Genomic DNA, 22052 nt, shown 5'->3' with positions numbered 1-22052 from the left:
CATATCACAGCTTCTGGCTGTTTGCACGCTCACTTTCTGGCTAAAGGATGCACTCAGATGTCAAAATCTCTGGGGAAATGGCTGTACCAAACTAACAGCCCTTGGCACCCACCATACACAGTAGGTGGACAAGGGGCATTTGCATACCTTTCATCTACACCCTTGCTAGAAGTGACCCATCAGTAAGAGATGCACAGAAACCAATGGTGGATGCTGTAGGGTTGGGGCTACACTGTCTGGGAGCACCTGCCAGGGGTAGTGACCTTGACTGAGTAACTGGGAAGTACTCAGAGTCCCTACCTCCTAGAGCACTGAGGGTCATTTAGAGAGAATATGGTGAGTACTTGAGTAGCGCCTGGCATGGGGTTAACATTCTGTAAGAAATCATCATCGTTGTCAGCTGTGTTCTATTTGCTGGGCAGGATCCTCTTGCTGAATAGCAACATGGAAATCTCGCTCTAGGTAGATCCTGCCACCTGTAATGGTGAATCTCCACTGAGAAGGTTGTGGTGGAGGAAGACTGCAAGGCTGTGCTGCAATTTCCCCATAAGACAAGTGACTGTGGAAGTGCTTTGTGAACTCTAAAGCTGTATTACAAGTAATGCTATAGCTTGGCTTATCCAATACTTTACAGTCAAGAAACAATATTGTAAACATAACCCCAGTTCCCACTTCAGAAGCCTATTATGATCAGGTATATTCACTGTTCTCAACAGCTCTGTAAAGTTAGAAGTGTTTTCATCCCTATTCTATTTACTTATGGAGATCTTAATTGGCCTTATTTACAATTGTACAGTTGGGCAACACTGAAGTCTGTAAAATAGAATAAGTGTTTCTTATCTCTGATTTATTTTTGAAAATTCATTTTCTTTTTTTGAAAGGCAATGTTACATAGACAAACACAATGAGAGAGATAGAGAGAGAAGGAGGGAGGGAGGGAAGAAGAGAACTTCCCTCTTCCCTCTTCTGGTTCATTCTCCAAATGGTAGCTTGGGCCCGGCGGCGTGGCCTAGCAGCTAAAGTCCTCGCCTTGAACGCGCCGGGATCCCATATGGGCACCGGTTCTAATCCCAGCAGCTCCACTTCCCATCCGGCTCCCTGCTTGTGGCCTGGGAAAGCAGTCGAGGATGGCCCAATGCACTGGGACCCTGCACCCACGTGGGAGACCCGGAAGAGGTTCCAGGTTCCCGGCATCGGATCGGCGCGCACCAGCCCATTGCGGCTCACTTGGGGAGTGAATCATTAGACGGAAGATCTTCCTCTCTGTCTCTCCTCTCTGTATATCTGACTTTGTAATAAAAATAAATAAATCTTTAAAAAAAAAAAGAGCAGGGCTGGGCAATGCTATAGCCAGGAGCTTGGAATTCCATCTGGGTCTCCCACATGTCAGGGGCCCAGATGTTTGGCCATCTCCTTCTGCTTTTTCAGGCACATTAGTAGAGAGGTTGAATCAAAAGTGAAGCAGATGGGACATGAATTGGCCTCCATAAGGGATAGTTACATTGCAGGCAGCGCTTAACCACTGTGCCACATCAGCCTCCATTTTTTTTTTAAATTGTATGTATCTGAAAGGCAGAGTAACAGAGACAGGGGAAAGTGAGAAAGAGAGAGAGAGAGAGAGAGAGAGAGAGATCAAGTTTGTCTCTCTGCTGATTCACTCTCCAAATGTCCATAATATCCAGGAGTAGGACAGGTTAAGAGCCAAGGTCTCCATCTGAGTCTTCCATGCAGGTGGCAGGAACACATGAACATGGGCCTTCATATGCTGCTTCTCAGGTGCATTAGCAGGAAGCTGGATTGGAAGCAGAAACAGGACTCCACCCCAGGGGTTTTGATATGGGATGCAGGTGTCCGAGGCAATGGGGTAACCTGCTGTGCCACGATGTTTGTACCATTTTCAAGATGAGAGGAATAACATTCAAAGAGACCCAGGGTCCCACATGGAGTTCAAATTTGGGTTGTCTAACTACCAGGTTTATCTTTTAAAACTTTTATTTATTTATCTTCATTTTATTTGAAAGGCAGAGAGAGCAACAAATAGACTGAGGGCCTCTATCTGCTGGTTCACTCCAGTGCCCATGTGGGTAGAATAAAGCCAGAACTCAGAACTCCACTCACGTCTTACATGCAGGTGTCAAAACTAGGTACACGAGCCATCACCTGCTGCTCCCTGGATGCACATTAGCAGAAGTTGAGTGAGAAACAGAGGAAGTGTGGCTAGTTTTGTGGTGCAACAGCAGCTTACACTCCCTCCTGCAATGCTGGCATCCCATACGGATGCCTGTTTGAGTCCTGGCTGCTCCACTTCTGATCTACCTCTCTTCTCTGGGCCCTGCACCCATGTGGAAGACCTGAAGAAACTCCTGATTTCAGCCTGGGCCACTCCTGGATGCTGTGGCCATATAGGGAGTGAATCCACACATGGAAGATTTCTCTCTTTCTCTGTAACTGTGTATTTCACATAAATAAATAAATCTTACAAAAAGAAGAAGAAGAAGCAGAAGGAGGAGGAGGAGAAGGAGAAGAAGAAGACGACGAAGACCGCTAAGACGGCAGAAATGGAGGATCTGGAACTCAAACACAATTATTTTGAAAAACAAAAAGACAGTAAGACACAGGCATCTCAACTGGCATCCTAGCAACTGTGCCCTGCAGCCTATGCTTTTAACTGCTATGCTATGTGTACAGACTGAATAGGAATGTTCCAAGATATATGATATAAAAATGAGCTCAAGATTTTCAGCCAAATGCCAGTATTTCTCCCCTTAGATTCTGGAAGTTCTGCTTCTTCCCTTCAATAGGCATCATGATATCCCAGCTTTACCATTTAAATCTCCTAAATGTCATCTCCCTTTCCCTCATTCCAAGCCAACCATATCCAGCTTAATTTGTCCACCTTGGAAAGAGGGTTGGCTTAGTTGACCCTGCCAAGGTTTAAAAATCTAATTCTTGAGTGTATTAATTTGGAACCCAGCAGAGAAACTGTCTTGTTTCCTGGTTAGGACACTCAAACAAAACATAATAGCTTCCATCTCAAACAAAAAAAGTTCTGAAATTAAAATAATATAGATTATAAGTTAAAGAAAAAAGACAATAAGCAAGAGTAGCTTATTTTTGCTTTAATAGCCCAAGATAACTGTGCGTCTGGGACTATGTTGCAAAACAAAGCAGAAATCTCTAGACACGTACGTCCTACTCGGAGGAGATGCTGACGAGAGAAAAGGCACCAGAGGTTGCATTTTGATGGGTTCCATGTAAGTAGTCAGTGGGAGAACAATTCACCACAGAGAAAGAAACCTGCACTGTCATTTCACTGGTAAATCCTGGGATGAAAAGCAGCCTGTCAGAGATGCTCAGCCTCTACGTTCCAGGACACTGCAAACAACACCTGATGCTATGGAGGCAAACACGCACCCACAGGCAGTACAGGAGGGCATGGAAATGAACTGATATTCACATAAACCTCTGGGCCCTCTTTTCCTCTTTCTCACATGGCTCCCAATGGCATCTCAAATGGCAGTGCCTCACAAATGCACTGTTCATCAACAACCAGTTAGGAGAAGACCAAATCCAAGAAAGTCCGGGTGTGTTCACTTTGTTTCTGTCTGCATTCTTCAATCAGATGACTTGGGCAGGAGGGACGTACATCATCTGGTCTGTGTTCTTAGGTGATAACGGTGGGCGCGGTGCGTCCTGTCCTTTCCTGGAGCTGGGACACCTTCAGAGCAATGGAAATGAGAGGGGCCAACATGACCTGAGAAAGAAAAAAGAAACATTTTCCATTACTTTCTCTACACACAGATCCATAGTGGATTACCTGTGAACTCAAAGACCATGTCCAGCTGCCTATTCCCATGACTTGAGGGTAAAACACATGTGTTTCCTCCCTAAACCTAGGTCCAGTACTCTCCACTTGAGCGAATCAACACCATCATCAGTTATGTGGAGTGACCAACGACCAATCATTCTTGATACCTTCCTCTCCATGCTCCTTCCTTTGTCCAACCCATCAGCAGGTGGTAAAGTGACACATATCACCTCTTGGGTACCATAATCCAGAAGAGCCCTATCTTTCATTCTTTGTACATACCTTATACCAGAAATGTGTCTTGACAAAAAGACAAACACAATTTTCTTTTTCTACTTCCATTATTCAAAGGGCCTAGGAAATAGATTTCATTGCCTTTGGTTTAAGTTCTGGGGGATGTCAACAACACCAAAGCGACCTGACAATGACTAAAACTGGAGTCTGGCTCCAAGAACACATGTATGAGTGAAACATTCTCTCCCCTCCCCCTATAAGCAGCCATGCCACTTACAGTCAAATTCATAAGCACAATAGGTAGACTGCAGTTACCAGGGACGAAGGGAGGAAAAGTGGGGGAATTGATTAATTATTAATTATTTTACTTGAAAGGCAGAGCTGTGGGGAGAGAGACAGAGAAGAAGAGAGAGTGCAAGAGATCTTTCATATGCTGGGTTTATTCCCTAAATGGCCACCAACATCTGGAGCTGGATCAATCTGAAACCAGCAGCCAGGAGCTTCTTCCAGATCTTCCACGTAAGTGTAGGGCTCTGAGGATCTGCACCCTTCACTGCTTTCCCAGGTGCACTGAAAGGGAGCTGGGTCAAAGTGGAGCAATCATACTTGAACTGATATGCATACAGAATGCTGGCCTTTCCAAGAGTGGCTTTACCCCAAGTTCCAGTGTCTACTCAACTGTACATTTAAAGGTTAAAACAGTAAATAGTATGCTTCCTGTCATGTTTTTTAAAATTAGACCAAAAGGAACTATAAGGGTTGTTTTTCCTTAAAAGTTTATCCTCTATAGCAGGCATAGGACTTAAGCACTTTTAATAATATTTGTAAAGTATATGTTTCTTTATTTGAAAGGCAGAGTCATATATATATATATATATATATATATATATATATATGGAGAACAATATAGTAAAAAAATAACAATGTGAAGAGATTTGACTATAATCATTGGCTTTATATATATATATATTTATATATACACATATGTGTGTATATATATCAATATATGGAGAAAGAGAAAGATAAATACATATAGAGATACACACAGAGAGAGGAAGAGAGACAGAGAGGTCTTCCATCCACTGGTTTCACTCCTCAAATGACCGCAACAGCAGGGCCAGGCCAGGCTGAAGCAGAGACAGGAGTTCCACCTGGGTATCCCACATGCGGAGCAGGCACACAAGTACTTGCACCATCCTCTGTTGCCGTCCCCAGTGCACTGGTAGGGAGCTGGATCAGAAGTTGAGTCAGCCAGAACTCAAATCTGCACTCTGATATGGGATGCCAGTAGTATAAGTGGAGGCTTAACCTGATACACTACAACACCAGCCCCATAGGCATTTTTCATTCATTTTCTCCTTAAATCCCCACAACTCTACATAGGTATAAATCTGCCATTTTACAGACAAGGAAATCATGACTTCTAAAGTTGAAAGGATTTGTCTAAGGATTCACAGTTATTAAATGGCAACAACCCAATTGAAACCAAGGTCTCTCTAATTCCAAAACTTATGCTCAAAATCACTATGCCAGGGGTTTCCAATTTAGTTTTATAGGATTTTAGTGTTAGAACAAAAAGACTTTGTGGAAAACAAAGCATGACAAACTCCTGTTTATTTTAACTTTTAAATAGCTATTAAGATATATTACATGATGTGTTGATAATGTTTATATGCACACATATATGTATATATATACACATAGGTGTATATATAAATATTATATATATAAAGCCAATGATTATAGTCAAGAACAAATCTCTTCACATAGTTTTTTTTTTTTTTTTGCTATATTGTTGCTATTAAGCACATTTAAGAGCTGCTGCTTTATAACTTCCAGGTACAAGACAAAGTATTATTCATTATAGTCGTTACTCTATACATTAGATATCTAGGGCTTCTTTTTTAAAGGTATTTATTTGAGAGTCAGAGTTACACAGAGGAAGCAGGGAAGAGACAAAGAGCGAGAGAAGAGGAGAGTTTAGGTTCACTTCCTAAAGGACTTTATATCTGACTTTGTAATGAAAATAAAATAAATCTTAAAAAAATATTTTTAGATTATTTTTAATTGGAAAGGCAGATCTACAGAGAGGAGGAAAGACAGAGTGAAAGATATTCCATCTGCTGGTTCATTCCCCAAGCAGCTGCATCGGTCAGAACTGGGCCGATCCGAAGCTAACAGCCAGAAGCTTCTTCCAGGTCTCCCACGTGGGTGCAGGGTCTTAAGACTTTGGGCTATCCTCTACTACGTCCCCAGGCCACAAGTAAGGAGCTGGAAAGGAAGTAGAGCAGCTGGGACACAAACCAGTGCTCATAAGGGATCAGGGTGGATGCAAGGCGAGGATTTAGTCAGTAGGCTATCGCACTGGGATCCCAAAATTTTTAAACCCATGCGTTTCCATAACACACATTTTCTATAATTCCTTTGGAGATCACCCATACACACAGAAATATTAGACCAACTCATACAGTATTTTGATTTTTAACTTTTTGAGAAACTTCTATACCGTTTTCCAAAATAATTGACCAATTTACATTTAACCAACACTATGCAAGGGTTCCCTCTTCTTCACATCTTCATGAGCAGCTATTATTTTTTTAAAAGATTTATTTTACTTTTATTGGAAAGCCAGATATACAGAGAGGAGGAGAGACAGAGAGGAAGATCTTCTGTCCGTTGATTCACTCCCCAAGTGGCCGCAATGACCGGAGCTGCACCAATCCAAAGCCAAGAGCCAGGAACTTCCTCCAGGTCTCCCATGCAGGTGCAGGGTCCCAAGGCTTTGGGCCATCCTTGACTGCTATTTCAGGCCACAAGCAGGAAGTTGGATGGGAAGCGGGGCTGCCAGGATTAGAGCCGGCGCCCACTAGGCCACGGTGCCAGACCCTAAGCAGTTGTTACTTTTATCTTTTTTTTTGAGCTATCACTATTGGGTGATTTCAATTTGTTTTCAATTTGTATTTCCCTGATAATTAGTGACACTGACCACCTTTCTCATATACACATTGGCCATCTGTATCCTTCTTTGGGAAAATGTTTATTCAGGTTCTTTAACAAACATTCTTTTGGGGCCAGTGCAATGGTTCAATTGGCTGTTCTTTGCCTGCAAACACTGGCAAGCCATGTGAGCGCCAGTTTGTGTCCCAGTTGCTCCACTTCCCATCCAGCTCCCTGCTTGTGGCCTGGGAAAGCAGTCGAGGACGGGCCAAAGCCTTGGGACCCTGCATCTGCGTGGGAGACCCAGAAGAAGTTCCTAGCTCTTGATTTCGGATTGGCTCAGCTCTGGCTATTGCAGCCACTTGGAGAGTAAATCAACAGATGGAAGATCTTTCTCTCCTTTCCATAAATTTGTTTTTCCTATAAAAATAAATACGTCTTTTAAAATTTTTTTCCATAAATCACACAGCATTGTAGGCAGAAAGTTGCTGGGCCTCTTATGCGGAGCATCACTTGGGAAAACTTGCCTGTGCCTCACTGCCTGCCCTTGGTCCTCTAGTTTGGCAGCACTCTTGCTAGCTCCCTGTCCCATCCTTGGCTCTCAGGCTCTCTGTTCATCCTGACATACTCTAGGAGACCCCGTGGGTGTGGCTGCAATTCCACAGATTTTTCCATGATTACCCATGAACCTGTCTCTTCTTGCTCCCATCAAGAACCAGTACTGGTTTTGTCACAGTTAATGATCAGACCAAGACAAGTGACGAATCAGAGCAGACAGAGCAGAGGAGGGGCTGACTAGTTATCCCGAACATGCCAGTTAGGAGGCTGGTAAATCCATCAGCTGTGCTGAACCTTACTGAGTCACCATTTCCTTATGGCAGAATAAGGAGAGTAATACTCAGCCTCATTTAAGCAAAACTGAGTGAATTCATGTAACAGTCTTTGAACAGAGCCTAATAAATAATAAATACTCAGACAGCTGTTTAGTACAACTGTTGTCATCTTTCACTACTGTTAGGTCACACAGAGAGGGACATGGAGGAGAGTAGGTGCAGCTGGCACCCTGCTGGTCCTCTGAGAAATGTGGGACAGGAACAGGGCCTCAGTGGAAGTCCTACTCTTCTCTTCAACAGAACAAACTAATCGGGGGTGGGGGTGGGTTTGGGCATTACCTGAGGGTCCTGGTTGATCTTGGCATTGTCTTTCTCGTAGCTGTCAATGTACAGCCGGATGGTGGCCCCCGCACTGCCTGTGCCACTCAGTCGGAAGATGATACGAGAACCATCTGCAAAAATGAGCCGCAAGCCCTGGAAAAGACAAGCAGAGACTGCTTTCCCCATGGGCCGAAAAAGAGGCAGAAGATTGGCAAGTGGAGAGGGGTCTGTTTGGAGCCCTAAGATCACCCCCATCTGATCATTGGAGGCTAAGATCTTTGAAGAACAACAGTCAAGCCTCACGAGTTTGACTTCTGTCCACCTCTAACCACACCAGGTGCTGGGGACTGAGCTCATGTGGGAGAAACGTTTGCACAGCCACGTGCGAGACCTGACATCAGTGCTGCTGGACAACAGGAGGCTTTCCCTTCCCTCCCCTCCAAACCCTGCATCCCTGTGATTTATAGAGTCATCATTCCCAGTGGAAGAAGAAACAAGTAGATAAAAGCTGCTAGAGGTAGGAGAGCCCCCAGACTCCCAGATTAGGAGGAAAAGATGGACAGGATGAGCTGAGAGCAGCCCAGGAGATATTTCAGACAGACGAGGGGAGGAAGCCTATGAAACGCTGGTCCAGACCGCCTCATCACCAAAGCACAAAGCCACTTTTCTAGAGGGCAGGAGTGCCTATTCCCTAACTACACAGCAGGTTTCTAGTGTGGCCAGTCTCCTACTGGTTCCTATTAATCCAAGGTGGGGCCCCTGTGGGGCCATGCCAAGCCCACCCTTCTCTCAGTGGCTCTCCTTGCCCTCCTACCCCCACCAGCAATGTCTCTGGTCCTCAAGGATCTTATGTCAGGAGGAAAGGATGGATAGACATTCCTCAGCCTGTGGGAAAAAGGCAGGGTGAGGTGGACACCTGCAGACCCTCAGTCTTTATGGATCCGTAAACTTTCCATGGAAAGATGAACTTGGCTCAATGTCAAAGACAGAACACAAGGAAAGACTCTGCTTCTCCCCTGCTGTCTGCCACCCATCCCTACTTGGTGCCTAACGGTGTCATTCACTAGTGAAGATGGCAGATAAAGCACACAGCATACGTGTCCTGGTCAACCATCACCAAGAGGGCAGAGTTCATCGCCACTTGACATTCAGTGCTTTCTAGAGACTGCAGAGTTGGTCTCCCTCCCTTATAGCTTCAGCACAAAGTTTTTTTCTTCATTGCAGATGTTGTCTCTAGTTTGGAACATTTTTCTCTCCTGCCTAAATGCTCAGGAATTTTTTTTTTGTTGAAAGATTTGGGTTTTTTTTTTTTTTTTTTTTTTTTTTTTTGAAAGGCAGAGGCACAGAGAGAGAGAGAGAGAGAGAGATATCTTCCATTTACTGGCACACTCCCCAAATAACCACAACCAATAGTTTTGGGCAAGGCAAAGCCAGGAGCCAGAAACCCCATCCTGGTTTCCCATGTGGGGTGGCAGGGGCCCAAGTTCTTAGACTATCATCTGCTGCCATCCCAAGGGGCATTAGTAGGCAACTGGAATGAAAGTAGAGTAGCCAGGACTCTAACTGGTCCTTTAATACAGAAGGCTGGAGGCACAAGTGGCAGTTTAACCAGTCCCAAGGCCCAAAGTTTTGATTCTAGAATGTGGAGCTGCTGCCTTCTTTCTTGGCAGGGACAGAGCAGCCCTCAGCCTGAACTGGCACCTCTCCGCCCCTGGTCTCTCTAACAGGTACCAGATGCAGTGCAGAGCTGGAACTTCCTGTTTCCGGCCTTTTGCACTCTCTCTGATGGCTTCACTCCAAGACCTTTGTTCGGCTCTGCCATGCCCTGGGCTTCTAGCTCTTCTTTCTCAGACCTTTCACCTCTTGGAACCCAGGCCTCTCATGTTCTAATCATTACTATATTATTATTCTATTCTTACATTATTATAATAATCGCTACTGGACACAAAGTCTCCAATGGCAAAAAGGCACATGGTTGAGAAGCCTCTTGGATAGGATTTGGGGGAAAGACGACTCCAGACCTTGAGGGTCTGGTCCCTATGGCCTGGTCCCTTTTACCCTCCCACCACCCGCTCTCCTGAGAGAGGTACTAAACAAATCACCTGGGCTGACTTCTCCAAATCTGCTGCATGAAATGCCTTTGCAAAGGACAGGGCCAAAGTTCTGGGCTCATCAGGAAAAAGCAAATCGGGAAGACTCCATGCCCTTCTTTATCAGCCCTGTTCTGCAGTTACAAGCAGGGGATGCATGCGAGAAGCTGGGAGAAACGCTGAACAAGCCTGCTGCGCTGGGTACCAGGCACATGAGGGGACCCTTCAGAACAGTGTCTGTATCCAGGGAAGCGCAGCTTCAACTGGGCCACACCCTGCCGTGTCCTGTGGACTGTGGATAGCAGCAATTAGCATCTCTAAGTCAGGGGAGGCCCTGTCTGTGTGTCTTTTCTGTGTTAGAAACTGGAAACACACATGAAAGAAATACGTATAATAATGCCACTCTCCTGCTGTCATTCTATAATCTGTCAAGAGAAAGGAGGAGAGTTGACATCCGTGGCCGGAGTTCTCCATCATGTTCTTTTCAGGAGTCCTACATGTGTAACATGACACATTGCATATAATTTTAGAAGGTTCAAAAATCCCTCTGGGAGTCTGTGCTAAAGATCCCAAAGTGAGATCAAAGAGGATTGCTTGGAAGCAGGACAAATTCCTCTCCAAATGCACGTGAGAATCACATGAAACTCAGCAGAAAATCTGCCAAGGGGCAGGCATTAGCTGAGCAGTTAAGACTGGAGTTAGGCTATGCACCGCCCTTATCACATCTCACATTCAATCTCGCAGCAGGTCCGATTCTTGGCTCTGGCTCGTGACTCCAGCTTTGTGCTGATACAAACCCTGGGAGGTGACGGGGAAGGCTCAGGTAATCGGGTTTCTGCTACCCACATAAGGGGAGACCTGCACTGGGTTCCTGGCTCCTGGCTTCGGTCTAGCCCAGCCCAGCTGTGGCAGGCATTTCAAGAATGAAGCAAATGGCAGCCCTCTCTCTCTGGGTCTCTCAAATGAATACATTGTAAAATATAACAACAACAACAAAAACTTAAACAATGAAGGGAAGAGAGAAAGAAAGAGAAAATTCTTAGAGAGCAGCTGCCCTGAAAAAACAAATCAGCACAGGAAAGAAAAAAACGTGGCCTTGAGACCTCCTAGGTAAAGCCAGAGGCCCATCTCCCGTACACAGGGAAACCTGCACCTACCTGATTTTTCGAGACACTTCCGTCCACTGGGTCACTGTACTCAAAGTTGTCGGCTTTCTCCACAGTGTAAACCTTGTCGTTGGCTGAGAACTGTTTCCCCACAAAGGAGCGATCAAACATGAGGGCCTCCAGGTCCTTCATCATTTTGTTGGCACCCTCAGCTTCCACCTCCTCATAATCATACCTGTAACAAGTCGTGAGGTTGAGGCCCACGGGCTAGCCTCTGACACCCCTCCCCGCCCGCCGAGGGCGAGCGGCCTGCCCTTCATCATGTCTTTGGCTCTCCCCTAAAAGCATGGAACTTCAGAAGCTGGCCAAACATAGAAGCTTGTCAGTCACAGGGGACAGAACAGGCCAGGGATGAAACGGAGGGCTTGGAGGATTTCGGGGTTGGGTTAGGAGCTTCTGAAAAGGTGGAATCTGCCCATCTTGCAGCAGGATAAAGCTCTAAGATGCTTCAAAGGGGCTGGAGAGCTCCTTTCTGACACTGAGTTACCCTGTCCCGGGGAGGCAGAGTTCAAAGCCATGTTATTTCCAGAGAGTGTTACACGTGACTCAGCCGCTGCTCTTCCAAACTCCTGGAGCCTGAGAGAAGGACGACTGCCCGACGGCTCCCAGTCTGGGACCTGCCCTAAGCAGGTGTGACCTTGGCTCAGGAAAGCTCCAGTCTCCCCCGGAGCTTCCTAAAGCAAGGCCAAGGTTTCACTGACCAGAGCAAGACAGTCAACTCTCCGTCTTTCCATCTGCAAAGCTTCCCACCTTTCAGTGACCGTGGTCACTCTGGTCTCAGGGGTTTCAGACTCATCCTGACAATAGGAGGGCCGGGAGAAAGAGTGCACTGCAAAGGAAATTCTATGCCAATTATTTTTTTCCTCCTAGAATTGTTCTTGACTGCTTTCTGAGGAACTTAAAGACTCTAGCAGGTGGCTTTTCTTGACCTGGTGGCACACAGCCTCCTGAGAGGGTTTTTTTTTCAGAGGCACCAGAGAGCAGATTCTACATGTATTTACAACAGGGAAACAAATGCACCGTGCGCAGGAAGACACCTGTCAGGCACGAGAAATACCGGGGGACGTAGGCTGCCCCCCTACCCCACTCCAGCTCCACTGCTATTCTGGGAAACAAGGACAGAACCATCCCCTTAATCTTGAAGTCAGCCCTTTCCCCCAGTGAAAATGATAAACAGCAAGAAATTACAACCAGGTGTGTGTGCTTTGCATCTGTGACCTCTGGGTGTTCGAGGAAAATGTTTTCCAAATCCTAGGTACAGCGGGGTGGAACGGCAAGAATCTGGGCTTTGCATCAGATGGGACGAGCTGTGAATACAGCCTCGCCCAGTGACTGCCTGGGCAGCCACGGGCCAGTTGCCTTATCAGTGACCCTTCTGAGGCTGACGTGACACAATGCATGCAAAAGTGCCCAGCGCTCTGGGTCTATAAATAGAGAGTGCACTGGAGTCACTACTCATCAGAAATGCAGATTCTAAAGACTTGATCCATAATACTTACTCAGCAATCACTTTTGATCATTAACAAAAATATGTTAAAATCATTTAACATGGAGACTGTGAGTTAACTCCAGAGCAACCCTTTCTCTGAACAAGCTCCCCAAACCCGGCCACTGGTTACTGATGAACTCATTCATTTACGCAGTGTCTGCCATGAGATAGGGGTCTAGGGGCACCACATGGCCAAGGAACCACCAGGGTCCTGTTTTGGTGAAACTCTAGACCCTTCCGAGTTCATGACCGCTGCTCTGAGCCACCAGGTCTTTCTGGCTTTTAGACAGTACATTCTTGCTTTGGTTCCCAGCACGGCTGGGGTGCCAGGTGTCAGTTATTACTGACGCCTCTCACAAAAGACTAGCTAGAGGGAAGGAGATCAATAAACTTCTCCAAAGTTAATAAGGATTCTGATTAAGGAGCCCAAGTTGCTTAAGGTTGAATCCTTTCTTGACTATCCAAGGATCGTGAACTGTTAAATCTGGATTGTATTTTTGAAATGCTCTCATCAGACTCAGCCAGTTTGTAGAAAAGACAAAGGCAGGGCAGAGAAATTATATCCACACATTTCCTACAGATACATATTTTATCCAATAATCTTTTTTTCATATTTCCCTTTCACAGAACACTAAAGTCCAGGAAAAAAAAATCTGTCAGATGCTCGCATTTTCAGGAGAAAGGAGCATTGGAACAACTGAAAAACACTAGTGATTTTTTTTTGTCAAAAAACCAAGTGTGCGGACCCAGCACAACGGCGTAGTGGTTAAATTCCTCGCCTTGAACGTCCTGGGATCCCCTATGGGTGCCGGTTCTAATCCCAGCGGCCCTGCTTCCCATCCAGCTCACTGCCTGTGACCTGGGAAAGCAGTCGAGGATGGCCCAAAGCCTTGGGACCCTGCTGGGAGACCTGGAAGAGCTCCTGGCTCCTGGCTATGGATTGGCTCAGCTCCAACCATTGCAGCCACTTGGGGAGTGAACCATCGGATGGAAGATCTTCCTCTCTGTCTCTATTCCTTCTGTGTATATTCACCTTTCTGATAAAAATAAATAAATCTTTTTTTAAAAAAAGTATGTACAGGAAAACATTCCTGAGTTTTGTTAGTATTTGTCTCACTACTCTATCCCTGGTGTCTGCAGAGACTGGGTATACAGTAAATATTTGTTGAATCAATGAATGAAACACACAGCTTTTGGGAATCTACTTTAACCTATCTGAGTGAATCAGAAATGTTGATTGGAACTAAACATAATTGTTCCCCTAACTTAAATGAGAAAGTATCAACTCAGTGCTACAGAGTTCACCCAGATCTACTATCATTAGCATGCTCACTCACAGGGTACACTTAAACATACTTATTAAAGCATGTATTCTTGTGAATTATGTTAATGAAATGTGTAAGGCATTGTTACGGTTTTCAGCAAAACTGATTTTACCTCAACCCTAAAGGAATTATTTCTAAAACATCCCCCTTGGTAGAAGCCGAATGAGTGAGGGCACAGGAAAGACCCACCCCGCCCCACTCCACCTCAGCCTGAGCCAGGCTGCCGCTCACCTGGTGAAGAAGTTGCGGCCGAACTTCTGCCAGTGGTCTTTGAGGATGTCCTCCACACTCTGTTTGCGGGTGGCCAGGATGGAGAGCCAGGCGAGCACAGCCCACAGACCATCTTTCTCACGGATGTGGTCAGAACCTGGCAGGCAGAGCAGGCTGCTGTGAGAAGCAGGGTTTCTCCAAAACACGTGGGCACATACTGCACAGTAAGGCATCCAGGGGCTGGCACTGTGGTGCAGTGAGTTAAGCTGCCACTTACAACAACTACATCTTAGATTGGAGCTCTATATCAAGTTCCGGCGGCTCCATTTCTAAGACAGCTCCATGTTAATGCACCTGGAAAAACAGTGGAAGATGGCCCAAGTACTTGGGTCCCTGCTATCCTCATGGGAGACCAGGACAGAGCTGGGTTCCTGATTTTGGACTGGTCCCAACCCAGGGAGATGGAAAATCCCATTCTCTTTCTGTCACTCTGCCTTTCAAAAAGTAAAATAAATAATATTTCTTTTTTTTTTTTTTTTTAAAAAAGCACACAGTTTCCACTAAATTATAAAATATTCCTGGCAAGTTGAGTACCTGGTAGGAGCCATATGCAGATGGAAAACCTCTAATTAAAACATCCAAATCTGAGACTTCCTGACCACAAACACAAAACCACTACAGAAAGATGTCACATCTGACATCAAGTGCCCTATCACAGTCAAAATGCAGGGACACTAAAAATGCAGTATATTTAGTTGTTGACCTTGTTTCATGGCTCCTCACTTATGGTAATGTAGAGTGATGGAGTACTGGGGTCTATCATCTACAGACGTGGGGGTACAGTGGAACATGCATCCCTATATCCAGACGAAAGATGGATTCCCCACGAAACTGCTGGACATGTGTAGACAATGGGATGCTGGACTTTCTGATATTGTCTGTACCAGCAATGTCAGGGTACACTCAAATAAGAGACTGATAGAATTATGATTCCTTATGAAGGACTACACTATTACAACAAAATGGGAAAAATCTGATTGGGGGGTGGGAGTTTAGGGGACAATCCCAGTCTATACAAAATTGTACCTCATAGTTCAAAACTCAAAATAAAAATATGTTAAAAAAAAAAAAAGACAGAATAGCTGCTCAGAAAAAAAATGCAGTGTATTTTTTTCAGGGTGTATGTAAGTTATGGGTAGAAAAGCACTTAGCCCCCCAAGCTCAGGCAGATGCTTCAGCCCCAAGGTCTTTTGTTAATGATCGATGGATTGAAGAGCTGCCCAGGTGGGGCTGGTGGTCCCAAGAATTTCAGGAGAGGGATATTCAAGCTATACTGGATAAAAACAAAAACAAAAACAAAATAGAACAGAACACCATAATACTGAGAAGTGGGTGATTCTCAAAGCAGTTCCGAAATTTGATGAAAATCAGTGGAATAATTTGCTATAACATAGAACATCAATTACAAAGCATTAATGTAAGGGGAAAAAACAAAGAAATAGTTTGTTTCCTATTAACATCCCTAGGAAGAATCCCAGATGAATTAAAAATTCAGTTGTAAAATTGGAAACCTCTTAATACTATAGATAGATGTCAATATATTTTGAGTATCTTGTGGGTGACAGTTACATGGATTCAGTATTCGTGGTGCAAACGCTGGGCAGTGCAGTTACGATGCCACTTGGGATGGCCACGTTCCATACTGGGGGCTTGGGTTTAGTGCTGGCTCTGTGCCTGATGCCAGCCTTCTCCTAACATGGTCCTGGGAGGCAGCAGCTCAGGGCCCAAGCACTTGGGTCTCTGCCCCACAACAGGAAGACGCAGCCTCAGTTCTTCTTTTTTTAAAGATTTATTTTATTTTTACTGGAAAGTCAGATATACAGAGAAAAGGAGACAGAGAAGAAGATCTTCCATCCACTGATTCATTCCCAAATGGCCGCAATAGCCAGAGCTGCGCTGATCAAAAGCCAGTCCTTGGGCCATCCTTGACTGCTTTCCCAGGCCACAAGCAGGGAGGTGGATGGGAAGCAGGACTGCCGGGATTAGAACTGGCGCCCATATGGGATCCCGGCACATGTAAGACTAGGATTTTAGCCGCTAGGCTACCACACCTGGCCTGTATCCTCAGTTCTTAGCTCCCAGTTTTGACCTCGCTTGACTGTGACTGTTGTGGGCATTTGGGGAATGAACCTGTGGATGAAAGGTACCTGTCACTCTACCTTTAAATATACAAAATCAATTTTTAAACATGCAGTACTGGGGAGAGCATGTTGCCCAGCAGTTAAGACACCAACTGGGATGCCTGTGTCACATACTGGATTGTCGAGCTCAAATTCTAGCACTGCTTATATCTTCAAGCTTCCTCCTGCTAGTGAGCACTGTAAAAACAAAACAAAACAAAAAACTAAAAATATAAATTATTTGTATACTAAAATAATAAATATATTTGTCTATTTACAAATTAGCATTAGGGAGCTGACAATGCAGTATAGTGCATTAAGCCACCCCCTGTGGTGCCAACATTCCTTATGGGTACCAATTCAATCCTGGTTGCTCAACTTCGGATCCAGTTCCCTGCTGATGCACCTGGCTAAACAGCAGAGGTTGGTCCAGGGTAGGGACCACTGCATCCATGTGAGAGACTGGAAGAAGCTCCTGGCTTCTGGTTTCAGCCTGGCCTACCCCCAATCATTGTGGCCATTGGGAAAGTCAATTAGCAGATGCTAGATCTCTCTCTTTCTCTCTGCTATCTGTTTTATAAATAAATAAAATTCAAACATTTATCATTTTATATATGGCAAAACTACCGTAGATAAAAGAAAAAATAACATGAACACATTTGCAACTTAAAGTAGGTGTTACATACTCAATGAAAGTTCTTCTATATTAATAAGAAAAAAAAAAGCCTCAATAGAAAAACAGCCCTAGGACATAAAGAAGTCCACTAAAAAAGAAACACAGATAAGAAATTAAGATAATAAAACACAGGCATTGTTTTTCAAAAGAAAAAACTAAGATTAAAACCACATAAGGAACTGCTACTTGCGTGTGACAAATGGCCACAGACGGAAAGATGAAACCCCCAGCAGCCGGCCAGGCAAAAGGGAAACAAGATGCCGATGGTATGGCAGAGTGTATCTTGGCATTTTCCTTCAGCAACAGGAGTCAAGGCCTTCAAAGAGGATTTCTCCTGGATCCAGCAACTCCAGTTCTAGCACATTTCCAACCAGTCAGGATTGGTTAAACAAACTATGGGGCACTGGCTTCCTCTCATGGCCCATGTTAAAATCTTAACTGGAAATTAAGAAATTGGATCCTTTGGATGTGTTTATGTGCACAGAGACCTTTTAGCAAGAGCCTAATGTGGAACAGAACTCATATATTTTGCCTTTAAACTTCTTATTTTGAAGAAAAACAGATTAAATTGAGCTCTACTATCTGATTTCTGAATAGGACTCTATTATATAGTTTCTCTATAATCATGCTTTGCCTGCTCTCCTAGTTGGGAATCTTTGTGTGCTTATCTACCCTACCTGACTTCCCACTGGCTCTTATCTTCTCGGATCTATCAATTTCTAGCACCATGTTGGATACATAGTATGCACAACATTGGATAATTGTTTTCCTTCCCAGTCTCATCCTTGTAGACCCAACTCAACTGTCGTTTCCTTTGTTGAGACAGGTTCCTCATGCAGTTGTGTGCTCTCTTTTCCTTCTCCTATGAAAACTTGCACAAAACATCAGCGGTGGCACCAGCTCCAAGAGCCTCACTCATATGTTTATGAACCTTTCTGCCCTCACACCACGTGCTTCCTGGAGGCATCTGTTATCTATCACTGTAAGCAAGTCCATTGACTAGCACAGGGAATATGGTACATCAGTGGTTTGGAAAGAAAGCATGAAGGAATGTGTCCATTAATTAATTACTCCAACATTTTCTTTTTCTTTCTTGGTTCATAAAAACATACTACTCTTTCTTTCAGAAGGTAAACTCTTAAGAGACACCACCTGTAGAAGTTAACAGTTTCCAAAACTTGCATGCTGGCAAAACCCGTGAAAGCAGGCAATATTTTTAGTGCTTTACATGCTTCAGTTGTGTTTACGCAATTGTATTTATAGACATTTATTTGCCTTGACTGCTATTTCAAGTAACAACAAGTGAGCTCCCCAAGTCTTACAGCTTTTGTAAATGAAGGTATGTTTTTGGCAACAGTTCAGTCTGAGCAGCAAGGCCCTCATGACAGTGGTCCACAGCTTGGAATTAGTTATCTACACCCCACTGGGCAATTTCCTCTTTTTTTCTCCCCTCTTCCACCCCAATTTATTTCTTTCTTTCCTTTTTCTTTTTCCTTCACTTTTTGGCTAAACTGAAAGCATGGAAACATTATTCTGCTTTGAGGAAGGAACATGGTTTTTTCTTTCATGTGGAAATGAATATAAAATGTAAAAATCTCATCCAACTCTCACCACGTGGCTGAAGATAACTACATCACACACACCTAATGTTATAAACACAATGTCTCCTTGGGGTAACATAAACAACCCTTTTCTTCCACTTGCAATGATCTTCAGTCTTTTTGGATACTCTGATTAATTTCACTAATCATGCTGAATGTGACAAAGCTCTGGGTAACTCAATTGGTATTCAGGATGGTTGGGTAAATTTAATTTCCTTTAGTGCTCCAATGAATAGTGACAAGTTTCTAGTAGGTATGTGTCTCCAAAACTATTGCTTTTGCAGTTGGGCCTCATAGGAAAATGCTTTGCTTCTAGGAATCAGAAAACTTGAACTGGAGACTCTGTTATGTACAAGTTGTTTGAATTTAAATAAGTCACTTAACTTTTCTGAGCACCATTTCCCTAGACTGCAAAATAAGGATTATGCTAAACTCATGCTATTATGAGAAATTATTGTGCTAAAGCAAGAATACATATATAAAGTTATAAATGGTTAAGCACCACATGAATGCAAGCTACCATTATGAATAAAAGGAGAAATTTTAAAAAACACACTCAAGGAAAATTAAGATATTTTCCAACGACCTTACTAAGGGAAAGAAAACAGAATATAACCCAGTCTATTCTTTCCTCTGGGCAGTGGGAACAGAGTGTTCCTTCTTCTTTATGAATGTGAATTACTCATATCATTATGTTTGCATCATTTTATGGAAAGGAAAGAAACCAAGCTTACTGAATTGTGAGAACAGGGGAATACTGTGGGCCAGCAGGCCAGTCCTGCACTGTGCTCCGTCTCCCACACTGACTGAGCACACACAGTTCTGCCCTATCAGCATCTTCAAACACCTGTCACTCGACTTCAGCCTAATCAGCACCTTGTGGAAAATGCAAACTCTGTCAGGGCGCACTATGGTTCGCAGCCAAGAAAAATGTCAGCCCTTGCTGGGGAAGCCAAGAGCGGATGCTTCAGGAATTAGGTTACATCTGCTGGTCTGGACCACTCAGGAGCCACTGCAGCTTCTGCCCCTGCTCGTACCAGGCCTGAGGACAGGGACGTGACAGCTCAGAAACTGTCTCTGAAAGTATCAATGCCTGTCTCTCTCCTCCAGCCCCCTGAGCGTGCTGTGCTCTCTGCCTAGAAAGGTCCAACTTACATGCACCTGTTATCTCAGCTGACACCTTATATGATCACTTTCAACCCCGGCCCTCATCCAAGACACGCTGTTCCCCCGCTCTGTACTTGTGTCAGTTCCTGTGGTCAGACCCCCCCACCTTCAACTAGGAGAGAGGTAACTTCTTGGCAGCCTGGCCCCTCTGGCCACTTTGGCCCACACAAGACCCAGACCCCACTGGTGCCTTCTGGTTGGCTGGCTTGGCTGACCTGCTCTGCCTGCGATGTCCCCCTTTTGACCTCTCACTGTACAAAGCAGTCCCCGGGAAAGGAAGGTGCGCTCTGCGGTAAGCTTTTCCAGTCCCTCCCATCCCTCAGGGGCTGTTCTCAGGAACTCCAGAACTTTCTCCCTAATAGTTACTATGGCACTGCTCAAGACTGCCTGTAAGCATATTTTCTCTAGATTAAGGTGCCTTTGGAGGAGAGTGGTGAAGCCTTCAGGGAAAGAACTGTGTCTGATCACAAACTTCACCTTACACTCAATCAGCATGGATCAGTGTCAGCATGTTCAAGCACATAAGAAAACCCCAGTGTGAGTGAGACCCATCATCCCCTGCTTGCCCAGGAGGAGCACACACATTCAAGGCAAGGGACACAGACAGGCAGGGAGCTGTTCTAACTCAGTAAGCTCCAACTAGGATTAAAGTCTAGTTTTGTTGGGTAGTCTGTGTCGGACACCAGTATCTTCAGACACAGGAAGCTGCAACCTCGCCTTGGGGGCTTTACCTACAGGGAAAGCACCTATTCTGTTAGGGAGCTTTGCTAGTTACAATGCGCAGGGAGTCAGAAGCCTGAACCCCTACCTCCAAACCAGAATAGGGGCTCCCGAGTCCCAAGTTCCCAGAGCCCTTCTCCCTCCCTGTCCATCACCTTGGGAAGCTTCCGGAGCCACCCAGGAAAAGGTGCTTCTCACAATCATGTGCCCAAAGCTTATCTACTACCTGCGATTCAGCTGAAGTTCAATAAACATGTGAGGAATTTGTTGGTGCAAGGAAGTAGAAACATGAAAGACTTTTTGTGAGAAGTTAAAAGGAAATTCGCAAAATATTACTGCTGTATTTCTTTAACTTGTCTCTCCTGCATAAGACAGTATCACTACTCTTGGGATCCTGCCTGTACTTACAATGTCATGATACACTTAAATAGCAGAATGATGGACTTGTGACTGTTGCTGAAGGACTATACTATTGTAATAATACAGGAGAAAACAGTGTGGGGAGAAGAGGGATAAGGAAGGTGGAAGGGTGTCGCTGCCGCCCAGCAGCGGCGACACTAAAAACGCCGAGGCATACTCTTGGGGGTCCGGGAAAAGCTAGCAACCGGACCCTACACTGCCAAAAGCGGCTGCGTTTAAAACCTTCTCTCCGCTGCTCCTGTACCCATTGGTCTAAGCTTTCCTACCCGCTTCTTCCACCACCCTTCTTCCCACATTTCTTCCCGTACTCTCTGCTTCATTCCCCAGTCTTTCTCCTCGTCGCCCCCCAGTCTCTGCGTCGCCCCCAGTCTGTCTCCATGTAGCCCCCCAATTGTGGTTGTCCTCTGTTCTGTCCGTCCTTCCGTCTTTTAAGGGCTACTTTTACATATTTCACCAATCACTTCTCCCCACGGGTCCACTTGGCGCTATCTGATAGGCCAGCAATCGCAGTGGGGGAATTAGCCTATCCCTATGACTTCCTGTTTACCTGCTGGTGAGACCAGCTCCGCCTCCTGGCCCTGGGCCAGCTGCCATCTTGCAACGGCCCCTCCCAGTCCCAGGAGCGGCTTTAGCACCCCGCTCTCCACAGAAGGGGAAATCCCTGAGCCTATGAAACTGTAACATGAAAAAAAAAATTAAAATGGGACAGGAAAACAACAACAGTGCTAAGCTCTAGATCTGATCAGATCTGATCAGATCCCACCTTACTCGCATACTGCCAGGTGACATCAAGTTCACTTTCAATCTGGTTTCCTATTCCTCTTTCCCAGTCTTTCCATTCCCCAGAGGACAGTGACATTCTATACTGTGTGGTG

The 22052-nt window shown here is 45.0% G+C and overlaps 1 protein-coding gene across 3 annotated transcripts in view; it reads right to left on the bottom strand.

The window, feature by feature from the left end:
• Positions 1-3102: 3102 nt before the first annotated feature.
• The window catches only part of LOC101534633 (phosphoglucomutase-1), a 124254-nt gene continuing 105304 nt past the window's right edge, over positions 3103-22052 (bottom strand). For all 3 annotated transcript variants that reach the window (XM_058657486.1, XM_058657495.1, XM_058657504.1), the window contains 4 exons: positions 14435-14570; positions 11381-11564; positions 8152-8286; positions 3103-3754 (listed from right to left, as the gene is read on the bottom strand). In XM_058657486.1, coding sequence (XP_058513469.1) covers positions 3665-3754; positions 8152-8286; positions 11381-11564; positions 14435-14570 — 545 coding nt within the window. In that variant the 3' untranslated portion in view covers positions 3103-3664. The remainder of the gene's footprint in view (positions 3755-8151; positions 8287-11380; positions 11565-14434; positions 14571-22052) is intronic.

The sequence above is a fragment of the Ochotona princeps genome, chromosome 2 (assembly GCF_030435755.1).
Source record: "Ochotona princeps isolate mOchPri1 chromosome 2, mOchPri1.hap1, whole genome shotgun sequence".
NCBI classification, from domain to species: Eukaryota; Metazoa; Chordata; class Mammalia; order Lagomorpha; family Ochotonidae; genus Ochotona; species Ochotona princeps.
This window is presented reverse-complemented; position numbering and strand designations above follow the sequence as displayed.